We start from the raw sequence: 19578 nt of genomic DNA, 5'->3' as shown, positions 1-19578 counted from the left end.
CGAGATCAAACCCGACCCACCCAACCCGTGCACACCCCTACCTGGCATCCAAAATTTTCTCCAAGTGATAGGTTGTAGACCTCTCGAGTAATAAGTTTTTACTACTAATATTTAGAGTTTGTTTCTTTCTAAATTCATGTTCAAAATTTCCTACATGCTAATAATTGTTACGATGTCAACAGAGTTATTGTCTCGACTTCTTCAATCAGGTATCCTGGTAAACGTAGTATTTATTCGAAGGATCGGTCTCTTAAAATTGGTCAATGTACGCATAATTAAGCTGATCAGGACTCTTTGAATAATCAAAAAAAATCAGACAAAGATTTATAAGCATGAATTAACAAGGATTGCGTTGGACATTATGAGCACGACTCTCCCACCACTAGCACCGTGGGGTTGAGTCACATGGAAATAGGACGAGACATTACTTCGCGTAAAGATGTAAGCTCTCGTGATCTCGCTCCGTTGCTCTCTGAGTGGGCACGCTAGTCGAGAGCGCATTGGCTCGCTTCGCCTTACCTCAATCTAGCTTACAGGACCAAATGGCTTGTTAATTGCACTTCATTGTGAAGGCTTACCGTTATGGGTATGTATTAAGCAACGCTCAATGCCATCTAAAAAAGCAACCAAAGCTTAGAGCAAAAGCATTACTCCGCTTGGATAATAATTAAGGCCGTAGGAACTGGGGCTTAGAGCATCCACGGTAGAATAATTAAAAGTTGTCATATCATCTTTTGGTTATTCATTTAAAGAGTTGTTAAGGTTAGCAATATAGATGTCCATAATGGCATAATCAAAATTAAATAATCAAAACTTGCTACATCACCATTTTCAACCTATAAAAATCTAAAAATTATCACCATATAAAACAATTTTTAAAAAAAATAGTTTTAAAACTAATAAAAATAGGTTATTAGAAATAGAAAATAATTTTTTGAAAACTTTAATTTTGAAAAAAAAAACACATTTTTTAAAAATAACTTTAAAAAAATTTAAATAATAAACAGTTTTAATGTTTTTTCAAAAAAAACAAAAACTTCTTTTAAAAATATGAGAGAGAGAGAGAGAGAGAGAGAGAGAGAGAGAGAGAGAGAGAGAGAGAGAGAGATGGAAGAGAGAGAAGGTTTGATTATTGGCAAAAGATTTTTAGTTTTGATTATCTTCGGACCAAAATTTGATGAGTTGCTAACAGGTTGTTAAGTTTGGTTATATCACGATGAACACTTTTTTGAGAAAACATTGCTAACTTTAGGAATTCTATGGTTTTGGTTATTCCACTTTGAATGCTCTTAGATGGTGACAATGTGGTATATCGTTAGAGAGACTTATTTACGGAGCCGCTTAGTGGCGGAGTCAAGATTTATGACCCCGGGGGGCAACCTCAACAGATTGAGAAATAAGAATGTAAAATAATCGATTTTTTATAAATCAAACCAAAATTATTAAAATTATAGGTATCTATACACGAGTAGTTATCAATAATATTCAAAATCAGGTATATACAAAATAAAATTTTAAAACTTGAGGGCTGGGAAGGGTTCCGGGGGCCCGAGGTCACCCCGGGCCCCCAACATAGCTCCGCCACTGGAGTAGATTATTTATGGAGCCACACGATCTCAGTCGTTTGTCCGGGTAATCAACGGTTTGAATTTTAAACAAATTCTTCCGAAGAAAAATTAAACTCATTTTTGAAAAAGTTTATTTAATATCTAGACCATCCAAAATACTTTTGAACGATTGAAATTCATCTACGTAAAACTGTTAAGGAATTGAATCCCACATTGCTTGGGAGTGGAATGGATGATCACTTAATAACATCTGGGACCTCTCCACTCATAGCCAATTGGCTTTGAGATGGATATAAAGTTTCCACATGGTATCAGAGCGGGGCCCGTTCCACCCCACATTTTATAAAATTCACAATCCACACCCCGCGATGACAGACCAGCGAAAAGGCTGCACGATGATAGGACCCAAAAGTGGCCACACGTGACAGACCTCAAACGCGGCTGCACGTGAGGGGGGATGTTAAGGAATTGAATCCCACATTGCTTGGGAGTGGAATGGATGATCACTTAATAACATCTGGGACCTCTCCACTCATTGCCAATTGGTTTTGAGATGGACATAAAGTTTCCACAAAAACTTATTTACGGAATCCTGACAAGAGTAGAGACTAAGTTTCAATACATTGTATTCCTTCATCGTACTAGAGAATAGAGATGTAAACTTGTGTGACTTCGGCATTGAGGCTTTATCACCACTGCCTTTAACAAGTTTTTTATATGACATGTTTCTCGAGGCTTGGCATACGTGAAGTTGGTGGGTATCAAGTTTTGGGATAAGAGGTGAGAGAGAGTTTCAATCCGAATCGTCCAAAAGTGTATCGGACGGTTCGAATGTGCCGAGCAAGTACCACTTGGTATATGCCCACCCGGTATTGAAAAATTATCCCCTTTTATCCCAACAATTTTTCTCTCTTTTTTCTCTTTCTAAATTCGAACCGTCCAAAAAATGCAATAGACGGCTCGGATGCGCAGAACAAGCACCACGTGGCACCTGCTCGGCACTGGAATTTTTTCCCTTATCAAGAGAAGAGGTCTCCCAATTATAATTTGGAGGATACTACTTTTTTTATTTATTTATCAGTGGATGATAGTACTTGGATGAGCTGGATCTCCTTTATTCAACCACCTTACGTGGAGATTATCCCTTTCAGATTATATTCAAACGATGTTATCACATATTATTCCAATTAAGACACAATATTTAACATGAGCTTGTTTAGACCATTTTAAAGTTATTGGGTTTACCATAATGAGTTGTCTTATAAAGCTTATCTTAATTTAAGATACAATTCCTCATGACTTAAGAAATAGGTTCATTCAACAGGAACAATGTTGTTTAAAAAATTAATAGTGATTGATAGTAGTTAGATGTTTGCAACTCAATTTAAATTTACATAAATTGATTTAAAATTTTGATAAAATACGAGTCATACAATCTGAACGATGATAGCGATATTGGTTGTGTCAGTTTATTCTCATGGTGTGTTGACTTGGTGTCTGAGATGGAGACATGGTGTATGAGAGAGAGAGAGAGAGAGAGAGAGAGAGAGAGGAATATTGTGCAAAAAAGTTATTCTCAGGTAAAGTGAAGTAAAGAAAAATGAAATTTATTTTCTTGTGAATATTTATTTAGCAAAAGAATGTTGCAGGAAAACTAAAGTTCAATTGTTCATTTGCCACGAAAAAGAAACTTACAAAAAACTTTTTAAATTTTTATTCCATGGCTAATTTCAAACAAAAGTAACATTGAGAGCTAAATAATAGCTTACCATATTTCAAAAAATAAGCACATATGGAACAAAATGTATTTTATCTGATGCAAAACCTTAACATGAAATGGGAAAAATCGACTTGCAGTCCCCTATTCAATTTGCTATCTTTTGAATGGTCATGCAAATCCACTTTTTAGATTGACAGCCTATGAAATTAGTTGTAAAAGTGAACCTTAAGAAATAGGTAGATAACCATATAAACAAAGGTTAAATAACTGTGCTTGATTAGTTGTTGATAAAAAAATAATGATAATTAGCGAAGAAATCAAAGAATTTTTTCATGGGTGGACACAAGCTAGAAGCCAAAATATTCTAGCACCATTCTCTTGGTGAGCAAATTAAAATGGCGCCGTTCTTTTTTTTCCTTATCTGTCAATTATTTTGGCGCCACACTTGAGATACCTTTTCCCGTGACTCAAAATCCTGTGCTTTTGGACGGATCACTTTTGCAAGAAAATAAATCTTACAAAAAAACTTAAAAACGTGAATCTCGCTATTTCTGTAACGCCCCGATTTTTCAAGAAATTTCGGAAGTATTAACCAAAAAATACACTGAATTTTACAAACTATTAGGCCCCTATTTATCTTTATACAAAAATTACAATTTCAAAATAATACAAAAATCTATGTACATTTGTTTAATAAAAGCAACTCCAGAACGACTCTAGTTTTGACACGAATTCCAAGTAACGTTGGCCCAGACTCCGTTCCAGGGAGTCCCATCTGTATCAACTGCTCCACTGTGAAATCCTGCACACTCTGGCAAATTGAACGCCGAAGCAAACGATTTGCCAGAATACAAACGTATCCTGAGTGATAATTCACCAAGTAGAAATCCTAAAACCCAATACCACAATATGCAGATCAACAATATAATAATTCATAATACACAAAAGGTACAGAATAATAACACATCGTCTTTTTCTTTACTATCCATCATCTTACATGAAATCTAAGGATCATCTCCACGAGATCCTTTCCTCCCACATCCACTAACTACAATCGTCTCATGGGTCCACAATTCCTCTTGCTTATCCTGCACCAGGGTCCTAGGTGAGCGCACCTAAGTTATGTACCGAGTATGTTCTCACTTAAAACCATAACAAGAGGATCGAATCATCCCATGACGTATCGTACATTAGGGTCGGACATCCACTACCCCACGCTAACTATAACCATCTCATGGGACCCATTCTCTTCCTCAAAGAGAAACTTCTCATGACGTATCATACATTAACGTCTCACTAACTATAACCGTCTCATGGGACCCATTCTCTTTCTCGAAGAGAAACTTCCCATGACGTATCATACGTTAGCGTCTCACTAACTATAACCGTCTCATGAGACCCATTCTCTTGCTCGAAGAGAAACTTCTCATGACGTATCATATGTTAGCGTCACAACACTGGGCCCCGCAGGTAACCTATTTCAACACAGGGCCCCATAGGTTACCCTTGCCATCGCCATGGCTCAATTCACAATCCACACAGTACTTACACTTTCAACACTTTACCATTTTCCATTTACTTATCATCGTCTACATGTTTCACTACTCGTAACCATCAGGGGAACCTATTTGTCCAATCTACAGCCACAACAAAATATCACACGGTTCAACATTTCAACTAAAAGTACTAACAACACATAACCATGCGATAAAATTAATCATGTCATAGAATTAATCATGCGAGTAACAAAATAATATTCAGTCAAACAATTAATTACTACACTTAAAATTAAGTCTATTTCTCTCGTTTAGAAATTTTATAAAACATTTCTACTATTTAAACATTTTCTTTAACTGTCATATTATTCATAGATTTTACAAACTAATTTTTTTATTGAAAAATACTTATTGCTAAATTTAGTATTTACTAACTGTATTAAATATTAATATGAGATTTTCATAACAACAAAATTATGCGAGGCTATTCTAGTAAATATTTATTAGAGTTAAAGATTAACTAATATATAATCTAAAATATTTCTTGTTTACAATCTAAATAAATTTTTACTAGTAAAATATTCTTGTGAATATTTCATAAACATTTATTTACCCCAATAATTTATTAAACATGTAAACGTCCACTCAAATACAAATCAACAATGCATCATTAATAGTAATTTCGCAATCAAACACTTGTTAAACGATCATAAATTTTCACAGCGTATAACACTAATCATTCCAGCACAATCGGACTGAATTTTAATATAAACAGAACTAAAAATAAATTAACAATTTAACAGCAGGTCATCATCTTCAATAAACTTTAAATCTAAGTCTTAACTCTATTAAAATGCAGATTAAAGTTTTGGATTTTCGGAAAACTACCTCAAACGCGATTCTAAGTCCGGATAAGTGTTGTACGGTGTCCGTAGATCGCCGTGGTGGTTCTGAAATCTCGAGGCAGCGTCCGGCGGCGCTCCAACAGGGCCCGCAGCGGCGGTGTGCCCACGAAACTCACGGTGTGCACACACCTACGGTCACAACTCTCTCTCTCTCTCTCTCTATTCTAGACTCAACAATAGAATTGAGAGTGAAATAATATACTGGTGTTCAATTTTTGGATTATGTGAGTATGTATAATGAGAGAGAATAAGATAGTAAGAAGGTGAGAGGATAAATGTAGAAGTGGTGGAATGAGGAAGGAGAGTGATACTGATAATGATAAAAAGATAGGGGACAAGTGCCACATTTGGGGGGGGGGGTTTCAATTCTAATGTATGTGGACGCATGTATGTACATGGTGAGAATGTATCTAGATACTTTTATGTATAGGATGAAAGAGAGAAGTGGAGAGTTAGTTTGAATAGAGTTCTACTTAGGGTTTAGATAGGAAAGATAAGAGATGAATATGAATTACTGATTTCCTGTATATCTAAAGTTTAAATACATATCTTATATAATAATGCAAATAATATCAATTGTACACATAATAATATATGTTAATTATTCAATCTAATTAATTATTGAATTAAGAATTTAACAATATAAATTTGTATTAAAAAAAAAATTGGGTCGAAAATTCGGGTCGTTACAATTTCTCTGACAACTGAACACTACAAAAATTATGAAAAAACCAATTTTCTCACCCTTTCATATCCTTTCCTGGTAACTGAACGGGCCGTAGGATCAAGTCTTGTATTGGGAAAACTTTAACTAAATCAATAATGATGGGCAATTTGAATGGCGCATGGAGTATTTCTCAGAACTACGTGGGTAATCACGTACAATTAAGAAAACCCTCAGGGACCTTGTTACAATTATGGTTCTCTCGTGAAGATTCTGTGTGTATTTGGCAAGAATCCTAGGATGCTTATCTTGTTAGCGGGCTATAATCGTAATTTCAGTCCAAAAGCCAGCAACTGGGGGCATACTAGTCTACAACTCGTAACTCGTTAAAAATGCCCCAAGACACTATACGATCCATAAACCTCTTTACCCACACGCGTGTCACTCCGTCATTGGTTTGTATCGGAAGAATATGACAAGCCGAGCACCAGCTGAACATTTCCCGTCTACGGATAACGCCACGTGTAACGAAAGCTCGAGAGAGGACAACAAAGGGGAAATAGGATGGAGCTAGAACAGCCCGACGGCGACCGCACCGGAATATTCCCTTCGACGGGGTTTGCCCTTCACCCGAAGACTTTCCGCCCTTTTCCCGAAAACTATAAATACTTCTCATTCTTGGTTTCAACCACCCACCCGTTCGGTGCCCTAGACTTCTCCGTCAGTCGCCGCAACATGCTTCTCCCGCTCGAAACGCCCAAATCTCTCCACTCCGCAGCCAAATCCGCGAGCTTTGTTTCGTTCTCGACGAGAAATGGGGTTGATACGGCGGTGAAATGCTCTGGCGTTTGGCTGTGGTGATGGATGAGGTGAAGTTGGCTGTTCAGTCGTCGAAGTTTATGGGATCCGAGGGGTTTGGTGGCGGTGGCGGCGGTGGCGGGTTGGGGGTTACAGTTACGGAAGTCGAGGCTCGTGAATCAGACCGGATTTCTATCCTTGTTGCGTCTTCAATCGGCAGATATAGCTCGGCTCTTAGCAAAAAAGGTGGGCATTTTCCTACTCAACTTAGAGATTATTCAAATTTGATTAAGTAAGTTTCTGTTATATATGTATTCGCGTTGTTTCTAATTTGGGTGTTCAAGATTTCTGTTTCCAAATGAAAGACGATTATTGTTTATAAACGTTCAATTTCCCCAAAGACTTTGGTATTCACTTTTTTTGTTTTCCTGTTTCTGGAATTTGAGATAACAGTCATTTGAAGATATAAAAGGAATTAGCACTGTGTTTGGAACTTAGAGAAACTGAGGGAGGAGGAGAGAAAATAATCAAGAGAGAAAGTTGGAGGAAAGTTGAAGGAAAATTATGCTGGTCTCAATACTTCAGATTGTTGTTTTCTGCACTCTTTCTTCCTAAGAGAAATTTTTTTAGCTTTCATTTCTCCATTCCAAACAAACCCTAAAACAGTAAGTGGACATCAAGGAAGCACGTCACTTGGAGTGGCCTTAGGTGATATGTTGGAAAGAAGCTCTCTTTGATTTAGATGTTGAATCCTATGACAATAGATATTTCCTCAAATTTCAATTTCCTTGGATATCTTATAAGATTGTGTAAGAGAAGTAAGATTGTATCTACCACTTTTACGAGGTATTTGGAGAAGAAAGGTATCTTTCTTAAAAATATTGCTAGGGCTTTTGATAAAGAGGATAGGTTGGGGGATATTAGGACATTTTGAGTGTCGAAATAAACTCCGTGATTTGAGGGCCTATAGAGTATAAACAATTTAAGATTGATGCAGCTTGGAATATGCATTCTTCCTTTTCATACCAATTCTTTCGCGGAGGTCTTTGAATAAATAACTTGGTTTTATTTGGAAACTAGTAACACTGATGAAAAATAATCATTTGGCTCCTCAAAAAGTTGGGGGCCTTGGGCGAGTGCCTAACTCAGGTTACCTGAGGCACTTACCTAAATTGATGGGTCGCTCACCTAGGCCAGGTTCTTGTTGAAAAACCGAAAGATCCCCAGAATTGACTATAAAGCCTGATTTAGTTGTTCCGTGAATACGTAATCAAGTGACAGGTGGATTTTTTGAAATGCAATAGGCTTTGCCTCCCGCTGTACATGACAGGTTTCAGTGTTTCACAGCCTTCAATGTAAGGTTCTCATTATAGTGTTATTGGTATGCTTTTAGGAAATCTAATCACACATCACTTACCAAATATAGTTGCAGTCAAATTTGTGTTCTGCTCATCATGCTTCTCTTAATATACTCTTCTTAGTGATTCAGGTTGGCAAAAATTGCAAATGAATTAAGAATGGCAACTTTGCTGTTTAGGTTGGGAATGCAGTTGAATGATCCAATCCTTATCACCTTATTCTTCTGGGTTCTGTTATAGATAATAGTATGACCTTCTTTTAAATTAAATGTAAAGCGTCCGTTCTCCGTATTGATTAAGAACGGTTTCTGCCCATTTGGGATGCCGCCTTTTGGGATTATTATATTTTCCGTGTTTCTTTAGTAGCGCAGAAAAGAAATAGATCAAGAGAAATCTTCTATGCATTCTTACTTACTCCTTGTTCTATTTTGCGTGATGAAAATGAGCTTTTATGATGCAAATCTTTCACAAGCTTTGTTGTTTATTGCTGTTACATGCTACTCCGCTACTAAAATTACTTTTGGAAATGTGGTTTTGACAGCTGAGATGTGTGACGTTAATACATCGCAATCATCTTTTTGGGATAAGATGGCAGATACGGAACTTTGTAGTCGCTCTAATCAGATTTCCAGCTTTTCTTCTGAAGAAGCACCTGAAGAGCTTAAATTTCGAAGCAGAAATAATTCTACCTTTTCTATGCCCAGTCTTGAAGGTAAGCAAGTACAACGGAAATCGGGGAAAGTGGCAAGAAGTAGTAGTGGTTGTTCTAAGAGATCGAGGGTGGCACAAATGAAAGGAGTCTCTATAAATGAAGCTGAAGCTGAAGCTGATGATATAAAGGGTATGTTCTGATGCGCTTGCATTAGCTGCAAAATGCATATTCTGAGTGAGGGAAATTCCAATTAGCAAAGTTTGGCTTCAAAACATGCTTAAGGCTTTCCAGTTTTAATAATTATTTAAACGCTAAACTCCTCTAGGAGACACTTTTGTTTGAAAGGAACCATAAACACTCCTATTGTTGTGTTTTTATTTTTCCAACAGCGCCTCTACCTTTAGTGTAACATGATTGTTGTGTTATGCATATTTCTTTTGGGGTGTGTTTGAAGCTTGGGGAAAGAAGGTAAAGGAAAGAATATCTCCGCTCCTTTATGTAATGTGGAAATGACTGAAAAATGGTAAGATGTTTGGTTTGGGAAGAAGAGGGAAATATTGCAGAAAAAAAAGTGGAGAATTCTGAATGTGATGCAACTTACCAGTTTGTTTTCCTGCAATTTTATTTTCCCAAGTGGGATGTAGGATTAGATAATGGTATAAACTTGGCGGTCACTGACTCACTGGTCATGGAGAAAAATGTTGGCCCTAACGTTAGAGTTGGTGCAATTGGCAAAACATGGAAATGAGAATTGAATGCAACCCAATCACAACTTTCATCTTTCCGTAGAATCATGTCAGAACAACTTCAGTATGAACAAACATGTCTAACTGGCAGAATTCTTAATCATAGTGGGGTTGTAATATTTATTTGATTTTGCATAACGTAAATACTGGAATAAGGATCTGTCATATAAAGGAAACTTAAAACTATCCAAGTTATGATAAGGCTTAATGCTAATAATCACGATACCGGAACTTATTTTGCAAAACATAATGGAGGCAGTTTTAAACTTATTTGTTTTGGTGACAAGGCATTTAATGATAGTAATCATGATATCGAAATCTTAGTTGCAGGGAGCTCCTAAAGTGGTGCCGCTCCCACCTTGGGAGCCCGCTTTTGCGCTCCCAACTAAGGAGCTTGACGGTAGCCTGCTCCCATTGAGATGGGAGCTTTTGTATGATCTTTGTATAGAAAACATGGATTTATCACTTGGCTTTATTACTTGGTCTTTGATGAACTCATATATCTAGCCCAAGTAATATGATATCTAACACTAGCCCAGTTCTTACACTTGTGGAGGGCTTGGCCCATATTTTTACTTCCTAAAATGATTATACTTTTAAAGTGAATACTCTATGCTACATTATTTTCATAACATATGTACATGCTCCTTTCACGCTCCCAACCTTGGGAGCTTCTGTATTCCCACGCTCCCTCCCCCGCTTCCGCTCTTACACCCGCTCCCACTTCGTGCAACTAAGATCAGAACTTCTATCCTTTCGTTCGTTGATATATCAGAGTTTAAGACAAACACAAAAGATCGAGTAGATATCTCTCTTACATGTAACTATCTTTGGGTCGGAAAATATTTGATTATCCTTTTTACTCCATATGATTAAAGCCTGCTTGTTAATAGAGCTCCAACCATTGGTGATTAACACTTTTTGCTGATTTAGCAGTACCCAGGGTGATTTTGGTGCGTTTTTTATTCTGGACAAAGTTGCTTGAGTCTCGACTTGATGAACTAGCTTGTGAAAGTATTTAAATCCAATTGACGTGTACGGATATGTGCAATTAACAAAAATTTGCTCTTTGTTTCCGTTCGTAATATGAAGGATTCATGAATTACCTTAATAAGTCCTCCTCAATATGAAGATTGGTAGTATTTAACTATGGCTATCTGATACGTCTTTGCATAATTTTAGAAAAAAGTCAAATTGCTAAGCAAAGGAACACGGTAAATGGCAAGCGGGGTGACAAAAGAAATGGTAAAGTTGCGATGAAGGGGAAATATGATTACCTATCTCTGAAGGCTGGCATGGTGGGCTTCAATTCAGGAGCTGGAGGAAACAACTTTCTTGGTATGATGCGTAGACATGTAATTACTTGTTCATGATTTTTTTTTTCTTTTTTATTTTTTTTTTATAGATGTTCTGATGTAGAGTGGCTGGAATTGACTATCCTGCCGCAAATAGAACTTTGGACCTAAGCTGCATGTGCCTTTGTCATTTTCTTATCGACAAATTGTAGGGCCATCATGATAACGTTATATTGATATAGGGCTGCAGAAAAAAACATAGCCTAGCTGAATATTAGGGGCGGCCTTCAAGAATCAAGATTGTCAGGAGGAGAAATATGGGTGTTTGAACTCAAGAAGCTTAGTGTATTTCAGGTGAAAAGGTGACACCAGCCTATTTGAGGAATGATGTCAACATTTCTGACAGAACTCACACATCTCTGTCTTTTGTCCTTAGTTGAAAACCATGAGTTCCTCATGAATAGATGGGTCCAGCGATCAACAGAAACACGAGTACTATTCAAAATGCTCTGAGGCTCAGCTAAGCTCAGGCCATGGCTGTCCGGGTTCGCCTTGTTTCATGAACAAGTTTAAAAAGAGCTGTCAGATTGTAAAAAATGATTATGGATAAGGTCATACTGAGCTCAACTTCATGATCTATTTTGCCCTTATTGTGTATAGTCAGACTATATCTTGTATTTTTCTCGATCAAGTTATCAAGATCTCTTGTATTTCTTTACCACGCCTACTGTCTTGTGAATTTCCTGATAGGATGGACTCTTTATACATATTTATCTCATTATGTAGCACTGACACTATGACGGAAGCAACCTAATGGTGTCATACACGTGGTGGAAACGGATATGCTCTGGACATGTGTTCAACATTTAGTCTAAAAGCGTCCTGTTTTTTTCCCTATATTGGACACTCTCCAACACTTTAAGGACATGCACAGGGCACTTTAATTATTGCCCGTAAGTTGCCCCTAAAGTGTCATGTGCTTGTCCTTAAAGTGTCAGGACTCAGGAGAGTGTCCAACTCCCAATTGGGGGAAAAACAGGACACTTTGAGATTTTGCGTTCGGAGCGTGTCCGGCACTTGTACATCGCTTCTGGCGAAGTGTCGGTGCTACATAGAGTTGTTATATTTTATCCTTGAGGAAACTTAAGTCGGTTCGAAATTGGAATGAGTTGATGAAGATACATTACTTCAACAAATTTTGTCAATTCTACAATACTATCCCACTGCAATGTTCGAGGTTGTGTGAATTTGTGGAGAACATATTATTATCCTACCTCTGATTCAGTGGACATTGTTTTTGTTCTTGATATAGTCGTAACTGATTATGAATCGGGTTTTTTAGTCATTGCCCTTTTGAGGCGTCTATTGCCTGTAACCGTATGTATCAGGCTTCGCCTTTCTCTTATCTTTCCTTAAAGTTTTTTTACCGTACTTTGTTGTTAATGGGCAATGTGTTTGAGCTAGCAATACCATCTGTAAGTAAATTTATGCTTGACCATTCTTAACTTTAGGCTTTTCCCTCTTACTTTATTTGTTAGTTTTTTTTTTGGTGGAGGGGGATATATGACACTCTAGTCAGTCTCATGTCTGCTTTCAGGATTAGCTTTTGTCGATATGCACAAACCATATGCTGTTTATTCACTATCAAATGAGTGGATGCTACTCCAGCTAACTATAGTATATGACTAAGATCGGTCTTTTGATGCGGGAAAATGAGGCAAAGAAACCCTAAATTATATAGAATGGGCAGGCTCTTGTGATTAGTAAGAGGAAGGTAAGTTTACGCTCTTACGACCAGAAGCGAAAAATGACTTGACCTTTAGACGTTATCAGAGGAAGGAAAACGTAAGCTTCCATTTCAGATATTAGCTAACCAGGAAATTCGATCTTTGGGAATGGGGACCCCAACATCGGTGTGTTGCTGAAGCCATTCCTCCAACACATGGGGGAAATCTGCTATTAATTTACCATGGTATCTTTCACTGGCATGCATGAATTGTGATTTATCTGTGTTTGCATTTCTGCTTTGTTTTCATTTATTTGTGAGACTCCAGTTCTTTCTGGACTACATTGTTCAGCCCTCTTTCTGGTTGCATGACCGAAAGGTACAGAATCACGTGCTTCTAATATCTCATTCCCTGACTTGAGATGGGTTTTCTATTTCCTTTTTAATTGTCTTCCGCATATATTGAGGACCGCTAGATTGGGCTTAGTTTGGTTTGGTCTGTTTATTTTATCTCCTTGCCTTTTGTTTAGGAAGTTTTCATCAGCACTTGCACATGCATTAGTTCATATTGACCTAGAATGGCTTTATTTCAGGAGCATATGGTTTGAAATCAGATACTTCCGATGTCACAAAGCATCTGGACGAGCTGTCAGTGAATGAGCTCCTTGATGGAAGCTATAAGAGTCCTAGTTTTGCCAAAGACAAGGGAAAGAAAGCAGCAAATTTGAATGAAAATGTTGTACATTCAGTTAAAAATGCTTTCTCTATTCTTCGGCTACACAAACCTCTACATAACCAAAACTCTTCTGAGATTGACAATAGTTGCAACCGAAAAGTTTCCACATGCTCAGTGAGCTCTGATGCTTCTGTTGCGAGTAGAAATGCTGGTGATAAAGGAGATACCAGCACTGTACATCCGTCCTCATATGACAAGGTTAGTTTGAAGATATAATATCGGATGATAGGTCAATTAGTTCCGAGGAACCTCATCATCTGTTACTGTAGCGGAGTATGAATTACTAGTTTTTTTTTTAGAAATTTAATATTTCACAGAAATTGCTGGCATTAGAAACTTGATACCCCACTAGGGCTTTTAGAAAAATGTCCCCACCTTGTCATTGCTGTCAACTACTTTTTTTTGGAACTACTAGAGGTATTACCTTGCCAAAGAAAGATTTATTTGTGCCTTTCGGGCTACAATTTTACCATTGACAAGGGATGGTTGATTTGGACTTCTGCCTTTGTTTGCACATAGTAGCTTCAATCATCTTAAACCCTCATTCTCAGCCTTGTCAGCTTTAGGTTTGGATTTGGAATTTGAAAGCAAGTACAGTGCACATAGTTAATTTGTATTTGTAAACTGTTTTATTCTTTTCCTAAAAACTTTTGCTGAAATGACCAGATCAAATAGTGATTTTTCTGTTGAATAACACTTTATATTGGACATGCCTTGAGCCCTTCTGATGGCTTATTCTAAACTTCTTCAGAATTCACAACTAGTCTCCTTCAAACCTGAATATTGATGCTTATATCTTTCCTTGTGCTTTATTTTGTCCATAAAGGTTCAAGATTCTTTGAGCAAGAACGAAACCCCTGCCAAAGTGCTAGATTTGGAATTGCATCAACCTAAAGATATTTTGGAACGCCTAGCACTTCCTTCGCCCAAGGATTTGGATTCTTTGCTCCTGGATGCAGCCAAGCCAACAGTACTTCTAAAAAATAATAATTCAGATTCACGTGGAAAGCAAGTATCTCAACGAGCTAGCTTGTCGCCTTTTCCTTGGTCACATAATTCTGGCGGGCATTGCAAAGCTAGTGCTGATGCAATTAAGTTATCTGTGAGCAGGACCACATGCCAGGGTAGATGGGTAAAAATAGGGGATACTTCTACTTCTCCCGAAGGGGGATCTGGTTTCCTTGCAGATTTAGAGTCGCTCACCAAGGATAACAACTTGGTTGCTTTGAAAGGTCCGAAGTGTGGCCCTTCAGAAAGTGAAATTGCTCCAGCAACATCTGTTAGCTTCCCTTGGTTTGAATTGGGTTTATCATCATCTGCAGCACCGTCAATTGCTTCCCAGCTTCCTCCTGGTGAACTTTTGAATTTTATGGTATCTTTTAGTTGTACATTTTCTGCTTTCCATCTGAAGTATGCTTTAATGTGAACGTTTTTTTTCCCCTCTTTTACATGTGCAGAATCTAGTAGCAACCTGAAGTGTGAAATAGATGGTAAGATATGCTATTTGCTTTCATATTAATACCCTTATTTTTAGACTAATATCTCAAGTCCTTGACAAGCCTACTCCTCTAGTTCTTCCATATCTGCATAGTATTTCTCTTGTACTAGTATCAGTGCACAATTTTAACTTCATCCATGTCTTACGGACATTTCTGCCTGTGCATGTTACGGAGTATATGCACAAGCTATCGTTGATTCAAACCATTAGTGAGTCTACTTTGAGAGATATCACCTGCTTCTCAAAAAGTTAACTGCTGGGTTACCTGGGAAGTGCTCGGGATGCACGGTTTACCCACTGTCAGGGTACTCAATCCCGTGTTAGTAGATGACCCATGCATCACGATAAACTCAAATTTATAGATCCATCACTTGTATTACGATCACTTTTTATTCAAGTTTATTTGTTGAGGTTGGAAAAAGTATCAACAAATTAGAATTATCCGGGTGTACTAGCACCTGCTCACTATTTTATTTTTATTGGTGACAGCTGGGCATTCTCCTAGATTGTTGGCTGCTGCTCAGACACTATATGACATTTCATTGCGTTCCCTAAAGCAACATGGAATGATAAGGTGGCCAAAGAAACCTTTAGAAAAGACCATGAAAGCTTGCAAGTCGAAATCCGGCAAGCCTGGAGAAATATTTGCAGCACCAAAGCCAGTAATTGCAACTGATGACCGGGTGAAAACTACTGATGAGGTGTCTCCGTTTAAGAAACCTAGGCTCTTGAATAAAGATCTTGGTCCTAATACTGTATCAAAAGCACCAATAAATTGGTCTATGCAGAGATCAAGTGGTCCTTCTCCTGGCAAATCATTTAGAGACCCCATTGTGGAAACGAAACAGTATAACAATGCACATGTTGTAAAACAGTCGGGCCTTATGCCACCGCCGCCGGTGAGGGTTTCGGACAAGGCTTATAACAGTCGGCAGAAGTTGAGGAAGTTACTACCGGTGGAATGGAATAGGGAAGGAGGAAGATGAATTGACACCATTGTGTTGGATTATTCTCTCTTGTGACATCTGTTGTTTAGTTCATGGGAATGCGGTTGGTTATTGTCGAAACTGGTAGGTTTGTATATATTGTGCTGCAAGTTGTAGCGATTGTGTAAGTTCACCTCTCAAATGAGGGAATAGGGTTTCAATGTTGTAACTTTATTGTAAACCAATCTTTGCCTTGTGTAGAGCATTGGATGAGGCAATACAAATTTCTGTTCCTCTCTGTATCTGGCTCTCAAGTAATGGCTCATGCATATTGAAACAAATGTGTTCATTGTCTATAAAATGTCGACTATTGCTAGTTTTTCCGTGGGTGGTCACAGTTTGTGGTGGGGGAGGGTGGTCGGACGGAGATGGTAGTGGAGGTAGCGGGTTGCTGTTTCAGGGATGGCTCGAGGTGTTGGGTTGCAAGGAGGGAAGGAAAACTTGAATTACAAAACAACTGGAATCACTCTTTCAAGTTTTCTGGAAACCAAGACATTGTGTACTTGACCTTGTTACTGGGTCCTAAAGTTTTTCGCAAACTGTTTTAACTCGTAAAACCTCAACAGCAGGTATAGGAACTTTGTATTCATCAGTCACAGGAAAAGAATTCACACAAACATTTGATCCAATATCAATACAATAGCCATTGAAATACTGGGACTGAATCCTGGCCGGACGATCAAAAGAAAAACCTCTAACCCAAAAGAAACTCCACCATCCATGGTCTCCTTCCTCCTGATCTCTGCTACCACCTGCTTCGACTCATCTAACACCCGGCATGATCTATGCACATATGATCCTTCAATTGTGTACGTAGATTTCTTATCAGATGGCCCACAATACACGCGTGCGAGTACATTGGAAGAAGGCTGTAAGATGTTCATACGTTTCCTCACACGGTTGATTGGTTTCTTGGATGAATTGTCACCAACTTCACCTTCATACACGAGCCAGTTATCTACCAGCCTAAGCTTCTGTTTGATCAAAATAAACCATCTTAAATTAACAACATTATAAAGTAGACTCAATAACATCAAAATAAGCATTATACATACAACCAGATTAATATAGATCGATGTTCTCAATATTTTTAGTTACCTTGCGGTGACGCATGGTGAGGACAGGCCACCCAGAGCCGTCCATGAGAGTGACTTCCTCTGGACGTCCGACGTAATTGTCAACCCTGAAGACTAAATTACCGGTAGAGTCGATCACCGTGAACCCGTTGCAACTGAAAACAAGTGATTTTCGCCATACTGTTAGCTTTGTCCACGGGCCATCGGCTTCGCTATCTGGTTCTTGCTGGTGGTTTTCATGAACTTTTCTTGATATATATTTCAAACATCGAGTCATCTCTCTCTCTCTCTCTCTCTCTCCGATGTTTTTTTTAACGCAAAGAAGTATGGTGACTGGGGAGAGATGTTAGCAGGTAATGGGTAAATATAAGATCTGGATGACAGGCCTAAGAATTTTACTAAAAGAGACAACCATACCTAATTGGTAAGTATCTTTGATTAGTCATAGTGAAAGCAACGTTCACTTGGTACCTTTGATTTTCATGCTCTCTTGTTTATAATTGTACCATTTTTCATCTTCTCACATGCGAATTTACAACATTATTCTTTCGTGTATACAAATTTTTTACATAATATTGTAAACTTACATATGATACGAATAGAGAAATAAAAAATGAAAGAGTCATGAAAAGCAATTACCTTTCTTATTAAACTCACCTAAGTCAGATGACTACACACTTGATATAACGTGCAAAATTAGTAAGCCTGTTTTGAATTGATTAATTTCAAGAAGGAACGGTTGAATATTTTTGTTGGAACCCAGAGTAATGATGCCACGTATCTTGTGAAATACTCCACTATTTTTCAAAATGAACTGAAATGGTCCGTAGTTTATTAAGTTAATTCTGTTGGAGGATATTCCTTTTGATACTTACCACTGCCCAATTGAATTTTCTTTTACCATTAATGGGGGTATTGCTGGTATGCACCATCGATCATCAATCATATACATGCTCTTCGAACACCTCTCTCTCTCTCTCTCTCTCTCTCTCTCTCTCTCTCTCTCCCCGCGCACACTTGCATGTGTGGGGCACGCGTTACGTGCTTTATGGGGGCCAGCATCCACCCTGTACTCTGAGACACTCTTTGCTGGTGTGGGTCAAGCGTATTGGAAGGACTAACCGCCTTCACCCATCGGTGCTGCATAGACAGTATAATTGCGAAGCCCCTCATGCCTGTCTACCGCTAAGTGCAAAACTCTGTGCTGCCATTTAAAGATTAAGTTGTGCCTTTTCCTAATAACAATTGCTTTTAGGTGAGTTGGTTAGCACCTGATCCAACGGATATGTTGGCCGGAGAGCATCCTACTTAAATAGATTGGCTATTGTTTACAGCGTAAGTTAAATTCTTATCGAAATTTAGGATATGCGACAATTTAAGAAGCAACAAAGTCTCATATGCGCATTTAAAATGTAATCACCGTCAAACTATTAGGACATGTGACAATTCAAGTAACAATTGAAACAAATCCATTATTTTTCACCAGCTGAAAAATTGGTTCTTGGTGAAATTTAGGACATATGACAATTTGAGAAGCAATGAAAAAGCTATTGAATTTTATCCTTGACAGCAACTAAGAAAGAATCAGTTGTCGTAAACAAAATGCAACACGTGATGCAGAAGGAATGAGAGCAATCATAGGAAACAGTTTCCCTTCAAATTTGACAAGCTTCAATTGCTGAACGTATCAGGAATGTAAGCTTCAAAATGCAATTATATTTGTGTAGGAGTACTTAGGATTATCCTTGTATTTGTAGTATTAGGTCTACTTTATATTGTCATTAAACCCATTGATTGATCAAGTATGTAGTACGAGAATAGAGGACTAAAGAAAGCGCAAAACTAAAGCTACTGAAATGGGCAACCAATTGGTAGTATCTTACTTAATTACTTTTAGTCCAATAGTCTTCTATTTCAGTCCAACTCAATAAATGGGTTGGATGAATTTGGACTCATTCTAACCCAACTAATAAAGGGATTGGATTTGGTTTATTTTTCAATGGGTGGGTTTAGATTTCTTAGGTTACTCCAATCAACATTGACACTCTCCGAGCTATTCTTGAGCATGAGGCATGTTCTCAAACTCTTGACAAAGCAAGGTTTCCGACCCTTTTCATCATTTCCAAACCACATTTAGTCTTGAGGAAATTACTAAATCCAAGGGGGTGCTGAAATCTGCTATCCTCTTGGACATCAAGGCTACATTCCATTAAGGCCGAATTGCCACCTTCCAGAAAGCAATGGACGTTCTTGTTAAGTCTCAAGCCTTTGGTGGCACTGTTGACCAATCAAGCCTTCAGTATTCTTTCAAAGATTTTCCAGCACTAAGGCTTATGATGCCTCAGTTCAAAGAC

The 19578-nt window shown here is 38.0% G+C and overlaps 2 protein-coding genes across 2 annotated transcripts; one reads left to right on the top strand and one right to left on the bottom strand.

Moving 5' to 3' along the window:
• The first annotated feature begins 6903 nt into the window (after positions 1 to 6903).
• LOC131333075 (uncharacterized) lies at positions 6904 to 16386 on the top strand. Its single transcript, XM_058367408.1, has 7 exons — positions 6904 to 7397; positions 9051 to 9350; positions 11090 to 11245; positions 13522 to 13862; positions 14491 to 15016; positions 15122 to 15154; positions 15652 to 16386. The coding sequence occupies exons 1-7, from the start codon at positions 7190 to 7192 to the stop codon at positions 16146 to 16148; spliced, it is 2061 nt and encodes a 686-aa protein (XP_058223391.1). The 5' UTR covers positions 6904 to 7189; the 3' UTR covers positions 16149 to 16386.
• A 304-nt stretch (positions 16387 to 16690) lies between these two features.
• LOC131333076 (protein LURP-one-related 17-like) lies at positions 16691 to 17558 on the bottom strand. The gene is made up of 2 exons (XM_058367409.1): positions 17247 to 17558; positions 16691 to 17122 (listed from the first exon to the last, which is right to left on the bottom strand). Exons 1-2 carry the CDS (start codon positions 17499 to 17501, stop codon positions 16757 to 16759), a joined length of 621 nt encoding a protein of 206 aa, XP_058223392.1. The 5' UTR covers positions 17502 to 17558; the 3' UTR covers positions 16691 to 16756.
• Between the last annotated feature and the right edge of the window lie 2020 nt (positions 17559 to 19578).

Source organism: Rhododendron vialii, chromosome 7a, assembly GCF_030253575.1.
Source record: "Rhododendron vialii isolate Sample 1 chromosome 7a, ASM3025357v1".
NCBI classification, from domain to species: domain Eukaryota; kingdom Viridiplantae; phylum Streptophyta; class Magnoliopsida; order Ericales; family Ericaceae; genus Rhododendron; species Rhododendron vialii.
Note: the sequence above shows the minus strand (reverse complement) of the source record. Positions and strands in the feature narration are given on the sequence as shown.

Bases quoted from the DNA above. Each gene is read 5' to 3' on its own strand.
- LOC131333075 (XM_058367408.1), top strand. From the start codon at position 7,190: ATGCTCTGGCGTTTGGCTGTGGTGATGGATGAGGTGAAGTTGGCTGTT. The intron at 11,246-13,521 runs GTATGATGCGTA...GCTTTATTTCAG, and splicing joins TGGAGGAAACAACTTTCTTG to GAGCATATGGTTTGAAATCA. The intron at 13,863-14,490 runs GTTAGTTTGAAG...TTGTCCATAAAG, and splicing joins ATCCGTCCTCATATGACAAG to GTTCAAGATTCTTTGAGCAA.
- LOC131333076 (XM_058367409.1), bottom strand. From the start codon at position 17,501: ATGACTCGATGTTTGAAATATATATCAAGAAAAGTTCATGAAAACCAC. The intron at 17,123-17,246 runs GTAACTAAAAAT...TTGATCAAACAG, and splicing joins TCACCATGCGTCACCGCAAG to AAGCTTAGGCTGGTAGATAA.